We start from the raw sequence: 6,843 nt of genomic DNA, 5'->3' as shown, positions 1-6,843 counted from the left end.
AAAACTGCTAGTCACGACCCGCTAAACTGATCTTGCCAAAACTGTCAGCTGAGGAAACAGTTTCGTGGACGGGGCTCCCGGCCGGGGTCAGGGCCCAGGTTTGCTGACGCACCCTTAAAGTTGGTCGCCGACTTAACTTCCTCCAACTGGATCTTTATCGAGCACCACGCACCCCTACGGCGGCGCATGGTGGTTGGGATAAAACTCCACAGGACCTCCACACGAGATGTGCCCAAGCCCGCCGGGGCAGGGCCGGAAGTGAAGTCAGCGTCGCCGGCGACGCGGCCAGCGCTCATTGGCCAGGAGCGGCGCAGTGGGCGGGGCTGCGGTCCTAGTGCTGCTGGTCGCGGTTACTGTGGGGTTCGGCGCCTGTGCTGGCTTCCCAGCGAACCCTCGAGCCGAGCCACACGCGGAGGGCTTAGCTGCCTGCCCCTTTTCGCATCGCCTGTCCTGGTAGGTGAGGAGGGGTCGCCGGGCAGGAGGTTTCCCAGTGGGAGTGGGGCGAGCGCAGGCCTAGAACGGGCTGCAGGGGAGTGAAATTCGGGTTCCCAGTCGCCTCATCTCGTTGGAAAGGCTCATTCTCTTCTCCCGGAACCCGAAAGGCCAGGGTCCGCAAGCTCAGGGCCCACCACCACCACGCCACTCTTGCAGAATGGGTTCCTACCGGAGCTGAGAAGAGCTCAGAACGCACGGGCCAGGAGCGGGGTTGAGAGGCCAGATAAGTGGGAGTAACAGGGAAGGCAGGATCCGCCCCCACGCACTCCTTTTTCGGCTTTCTTTTCTCACTTCTTCCCTACTTCAGTCATTACCTTGCCATCTGATATTTCCCTGGCCCCAAGTTCTGCTCTAGCCTGGGTCTGGTTTTCTTGAGTCTGGAGCGTGACATTGGAAATTAGGGGATCCTGGGTGAACTTGGACTACTTTTCATTCTCTAGCTTTCAGTTATATGTGTGGTGTGTGGACGATTCTTTACATGACCTCTGTGAGATCTCACTGTCAATAACTGAGCATCTCTCCCTTGCGGCAGGTGTCCTAGTAGAACAGTCGCCCCCTCAGAGATAGCCTATGCCCATTTAGACTCTTGGTTTAGCCTGGGAATAGCTGAGTGACTGAGTCTTGGTTTCCACATTGGTAAAGTTGGGCCCCGGTCATCCAAGTTTGCGGACTTCTCTGACCACTGTATTTAAGATTGCACCCCACTGACTCCCTCTCATCTTTCTGTGCTTGTTTTACAAGTTAATTGGTTGTCTCTTACCCCTACTGAGAAAATAAGTACCGTGAGTGCAGGGAGTTTTATCTTATTCACTGCTGTACTCCCAACTTTAGAACACTGCCTAGAACATGGTAGGTACTCAATAATTGGGGAATGTTGCCTAAATAGGAACAGGTGTTCCTTGTGGTGCCTATGGTTGCAAAGTGAGTGAGCAGTATCCCTTTTACCCGAAGACAGCCCTGCCTTTCTTCCTGCCCTGCATCCCTTCTTTTCTGATGACAGAAGTCAGGGAAGAAGGGAAAGACCAGAAGTTTTACATACTCTATGACTTCTTGGGTTTCCTTGACCAGATACATTCCTAGAGAGGCCAGGATAGGAGGGTGGGTTGAGCGAGAATGATACTGACAGGCCCCTCCTTCCCCAGGCACAGTGCCTCACCCATTCCTCCCTCCTTGAAGCACAGAAGTGACCTCCTTATCCCTGTTTTACAGTGAGGACGCTGAGGCTCAGAGAGGCTGAGCATTTTGCTTGTGGTCCCACAGTTGGAAAGAGCAAAGGCTCCAGCCCAGAGCTCCAGATGCTAATCCCTGCGCTCTAAGCATCCCTGCACTGGTGACATTTATCTCCTCCCTCCCTCCTACCATCCCATAGTCTTTATTGTGTTTCTGCTGTTCACAGACCCTGGGCTAAGGACTGGGGCTCCAGGGCTTCCCAAAGCAGGGTTCTTGGTATTTGGAGGCTATGCCATGTTGTGGGAAGTTGCCATTCACCTCACTCTATATAACACTAAGCTCTGAGTCTTACTTCCTTTCTCTGGATAACTTACCTAGCTCCAGGATTGTGGACATGGACCTTCTTCAGTTCCTGGCCTTCCTGTTTATCCTGCTACTGTCTGGAACGGGAGTCACAGGTACCCTAAGGACCTCCCTGGACCCGAGCCTGGAGATCTGTATCCTTTGGGTTGAAGATGGGGTTAATGAACTGTGCCTGAGGAGTCTAATAAATGAGTTCTCTCTATACCCACAATCCCTTGGGGCATTCCAGGGATGGAGCAGGCCCAGCAGAGGGGAACAAGAGAGAAAATGTAAGGTACTCTATAATTAAATCTTGATCAAGTCAGTTCTTTTTTGAGCCTCAGTTTCCCTATTATGTTAGATAGAGGAGGCAAAGCACCTCTCTCAGAGCCATGAGGGCTCTACAGATTGTACATATATGCCTAACACCTGTGGGCGAGACCCTGGGCAGAGACTCAGGCACTGGCGTCCTGGACCACCTACTCTGGGCCAGGCTTTGGGGACACAAAGATGAGTCAGGACCAGTCCCTGGCTTTGAGGCCTTCAGAAGCCTCATATTGCACTTTTGATCAATGCTCTGATGGAACATGGGAGGGGCAGGGGAGAAACACTGCTGTGCCTTTTGAACTGAGTCTTGAAAGAATAGAAACTCAGAGAAGGGTGGGGGATATCCCAGGCAGAGTGCACAGAGGAGTGGAGGTTCTGGGAATAGTGAATGGTTGTGGGAGATGGAGGGAACGCCATGGGGAGGGGAGGGGAGGGGAGGACAAGAGCCAGGTCCTTAATGGTTGTGTTCAGGCTCTTGGTTGCAGAATCCTCCGAACTGGACAAATGATACATTGCAGGATGCGTATGCTTCTCAGACAGTTTATTCCTTCCCTGGGGGTTTAGGGGGGTGGGGTGGTCTCAGGCTTGGGCATCTGTGGCCCTTGCAGATACTCATTGGTCAAGAATGGGACCTTTGGGTTGAGGCCACTGAATTATCCAGGCAGGAATAATGGTGCCCGTTCCTTAACGCTGCTCAGACAAGAAGATGTTTGAGGTGAAGCGGCGCGAGCAGCTGTTGGCACTGAAAAACCTGGTCCAGCTGAATGATGTCCACCAGCAGTACAAGATCCTTGATGTCATGCTCAAGGGGCTCTTTAAGGTGCGTGCAGGCACAGGGCAGCTCATGGCAGGCCTAGTCTTTGATCTGGGCACTGAGGGATGAGTAGGAGTTACCTAAGGGGGCTGTATTCCGTTAGGGAAGGCTGCATGCTCAAAAGGTTTGAAGTAGGGTTTAGGTGAGCGGGGCTGGGGCTGGTCTGTGAAGGCCTCTGCAAAACTACTCAGCCAGGCGGGGGTCTCTCAGGTGCTGGAGGACTCCCGGACAGTGCTCATTGCTGCGGATGTGCTCCCAGATGGGCCCTTCCCCCAGGACGAGAAACTGAAGGATGGTATGGTCTTCCCACTCTCCTCCCGTCCTCCTCCCGACTACCTTGATTTTCTCTAGTTGTTTTTTCCTTCCTGTTCTTGTCACTTTTGTTCCTCTGGAAGTACCTCTTATGGCACCTTCCAAGTGTTCCTCTTTGGTGAATGGGCACTTAGTATATGGTTGTTCAAGAATTTCTGGGCTTCAGAGCCAGTCTTTGTGCCCTTGACACAAATGTATTCCTTTGTGCTTGGGGCAAGGGAACCAGGAAGGAGCCTCTGCCTGCTATCACGCCAGGGGTCCTGGCCTTTTCCACCACCCTGACCCTTCTGGTAGAGAAGGCAAGGGTTGTTCCCATTTACAGGTGAAAAAAACAACCCTGTCACAATAACTGGCCAGTGCAGGCAGTTACCAGCACTCTTTACTACTATTCTGAAAGCCCCAACTCCCTGAAGTCCTTTTTGAGTTAAGAGGGGACAAGCATGGCTAAATAAGATGAAAGAATATTCTGTATCCCTTCATCCCCTCTTCTAAGAATTTCCAGTGGTAATTTTCCCATTAATTGGTTACCTTCTAGCAATAAAATTTTGATTACACTGAGAGAGGATGAAAAGATAAAAGTAGCTTTTAAATATTGAATGTTGGGTACTTTTACAAATATCATCTCTAATCTCCACTAACTGAGAAAGGTACTATTAGCTCCATTTTTTCAGATGAAAAAGGATAAGTGGTTTGCCTTGGCTCTGTAAACCAAACCCACCCCTGAGTTCTTTGAGGTTCAAGATTGTTCTGAAGCCCAGGTCTCCAGGCCCCACTTGCCTCAGACCCAACCTGGCATATCTTTGGAGGAGTCCGCTTGTCTCTCTGTGTGGCCCGGTCAGTGCTGGTGAGGGCTGCCTGGGCCTTACCTGCGGGACTCAAAGAGGACTGGATCCATACTTATTTTTCATGTTAGCCTGGGTCGGGGGGACCTGCCACTATGATGGACGCTAAACTCAGCCTAAAGTGACCTGTTGACTAGAGGAAGGATATTAGTGGGGAAATCGATTAAATTCGAATAAGGTCTATGGAGTCGTCAATGGTATTGTAGCAATGTTAATCTGTTGGTTTCCATCGTTGTACAGTGGTTGTGTAAGATAATAACATTTGAGGAAACCAAGTGAAGGAATTCTGTGGTGTATTATATAAATCTAAAATTATTTTTAAATAAGAACTTAAGCATTTAAAATAAAATTAGAAGAGATTTTTAAAAAACAAACCCTGCTATGTGGCCCAGCTGTCCTAGCAGACCTGACCCCTCACAGATGTGGTAGTTGTGCCGACGCCAGGGTCCTGCTGTGGGCATTTGGATGACAAGTCGGGGAGGTTAGGGCCAGCAAAGCCTCCTGTGGTGCATATGCCTCCATGTGCAAAATGACACCCACCCCTCTGGTCCCCACAGTAAACTAGTCTTCTAAGCTATGATGTACAGGAGAAAGAGCAGGGCCTTTGCAGTCAGACGGACCTGGGCTAGTAGCCTATATTTGTACCTCGCTAGCCCCTTGAGCCTCATTTTCTCCTGTGTAAAATGGGAACAGCAGCCACATCTCCCTCTGAAGGTGGTTTTGAGGATTCAGTGATCTGGTGTACATAAGGCCCTTAGCACATACTGCACATGGGGGCAGCAGCCTGTGGGCAGCAGGCACTGGTCCCTCCTCTGCTTGGTGGGCTTGCCTCTGTTCTCCGGCGGTTGCCTGGGGCTGGCCAGGAGGGCAGTAGGAGGGCATCTGCCCTGGCCACTCCTCAGGGTCTTCTCTCCAGCTTTCTCCCAAGTGGTGGAGAACACGGCCTTCTTCGGCGATGTGGTGCTGCGCTTCCCCAGGATCGTGCACCACTACTTTGACCGCAACTCCAACTGGAATCTCCTCATCCGCTGGGGCATCAGCTTCTGCAACCAGTCAGGCGTCTTTGACCAGGGGCCCCATTCGCCCATCCTCAGCCTGGTAAGGACTGGTGCAGAGGAGGTCTGGACCCTCTGTCTCATGGTGTGCTGTGAGCCTTGCCTCTGCCTACAGCTAGGCCTGAATGTAAGCCCTTAGTTGTGTTTCCTGTGATGAGCCTCACAGCACCTTGAGGTGTCATCTCAAGGGGTTCTGTGCTGACCTGGGTCCCTAGGGGTCATCATCTGGCCTACATCTGGCAAGCCTTGGGCGTGGGTTCCTATGCAGAGGGAGTGGCCCGCGGGTGAGCAAGAGGTAGGATAAGGCAGGGGATGACTAGCGTTTCCTCATCTGCAGATGGCGCAGGAGCTGGGGATCAGCAAGAAAGACTCTGACTTCCAGAACCCATTCAAAGTAGACCGCACAGAGGTGAGCTGTGGGGATTTGTGCCTCTGCTGAGTTATAGGAAGCCAGGTCCTGCAGGGGCTCAGGTGCTTGGGGTGATGCATGCAGGATTTGGACTTGGAGCCAGACATGTCTGGGACTGGGTCCAGGAACCATCACTAGTTCACTGGTGCCTTTGGGCAAGCCACTGCCCTTGTTTTAGCCTCAGGCTGTCTGTTCATGGGAGGTGGACCCCATCTGTAGGGGGCAGTCAGAGGCTGTGAACATACCTACCTGGTGTATAATAGGCACCCCACATGAGGTGAATGACAGGGAAGGCAGGGGAGGTCAAATCATGCTCTTCTTTGCCCTTGAGCCTCTGATCACCGAGGTGGGCTTCTGTCCTACATTTCTTCACATGCTCTCATCCTAGGGGCTCAGCGTGGGCTCTGAGAGCTGGAAGCTGTTGGAAAGGATGAAAGATGGGGTCACATGAACTGGAGCAGAGGAGGGGATCAGAGGTGGCAGGGGGGCCAGAAGGGCTAGAGGATTGGACTTATCAAGTCACAGGCTCACCCTTGGTGCAGGGTGGGTGTCACGGTCCACGAGGGGTCTCAGATTTTGTACCCTCCTTGCAAGCTAACAAGCTAGCCTGCTACTGTTTCATGGTTGCCAACAGGTCAGAGACATCAGAATTTTCTACAGCGAAAGCTATGTCCAGACTGTGGGCCTGATCATGTTGGTTCCCCTTGTTCCCTGAGTCTCCCAAGGGTAACACAGGGGCCCAGGCATGCTGTGCAGACAGTGGGTTTGCATGCATCACTGCCAGGGAACACCAAGCTTGGGAAATTTACTGCTTTTATAGTGAACAGAAACAAACCTGCTCTTTGCAGAGAGATATCACCTCTACCTTCAAGGGTGCTCTCTGCAAACATAATCCTGAAAAATGGCCCAGGTACAGCATGGTCAGGTAGGGCGCTGCATTCTTGGTGTACGCAGCAGGAACGTGCAGGGATGCTCAGGTCCAAGGCAGATTGCTTTCCCCACAGTCCACCTCTCAGCCCTACATGTCTTGGCTTAACTCAAATTTTTACATGAGTATACTATTCAGTTTATCTAACC

General features: G+C 51.9%; 1 protein-coding gene across 5 annotated transcripts in view; it reads left to right on the top strand.

Moving 5' to 3' along the window:
* The first annotated feature begins 310 nt into the window (after nt 1-310).
* The window catches only part of CCDC134 (coiled-coil domain containing 134), a 14,506-nt gene continuing 7,973 nt past the window's right edge, over nt 311-6,843 (top strand). For 2 of the 5 annotated variants that reach the window (XM_011369026.2, XM_011369028.2), the window contains exons 1-6: nt 311-453; nt 2,044-2,162; nt 3,033-3,154; nt 3,359-3,443; nt 5,219-5,400; nt 5,695-5,766. In XM_011369026.2, the coding sequence (XP_011367328.1) occupies nt 2,060-2,162; nt 3,033-3,154; nt 3,359-3,443; nt 5,219-5,400; nt 5,695-5,766 (564 nt within the window). In that variant the 5' untranslated portion in view covers nt 311-453; nt 2,044-2,059. Of the gene's footprint in view, nt 458-1,761; nt 1,826-2,043; nt 2,163-2,995; nt 3,155-3,358; nt 3,444-5,218; nt 5,401-5,694; nt 5,767-6,843 lie in introns of those variants that run through there. The other 3 variants (XM_011369027.2, XM_023535932.1, XM_011369029.2) reach the window with 3 other exon arrangements.

Source organism: Pteropus vampyrus, unplaced genomic scaffold (genome assembly GCF_000151845.1).
Source record: "Pteropus vampyrus isolate Shadow unplaced genomic scaffold, Pvam_2.0 Scaffold145, whole genome shotgun sequence".
Lineage (NCBI taxonomy): Eukaryota > Metazoa > Chordata > Mammalia > Chiroptera > Pteropodidae > Pteropus > Pteropus vampyrus.
The sequence above is the reverse complement of the archived record's forward strand: the minus strand, read 5'-3'. Positions and strand labels throughout refer to the sequence as shown.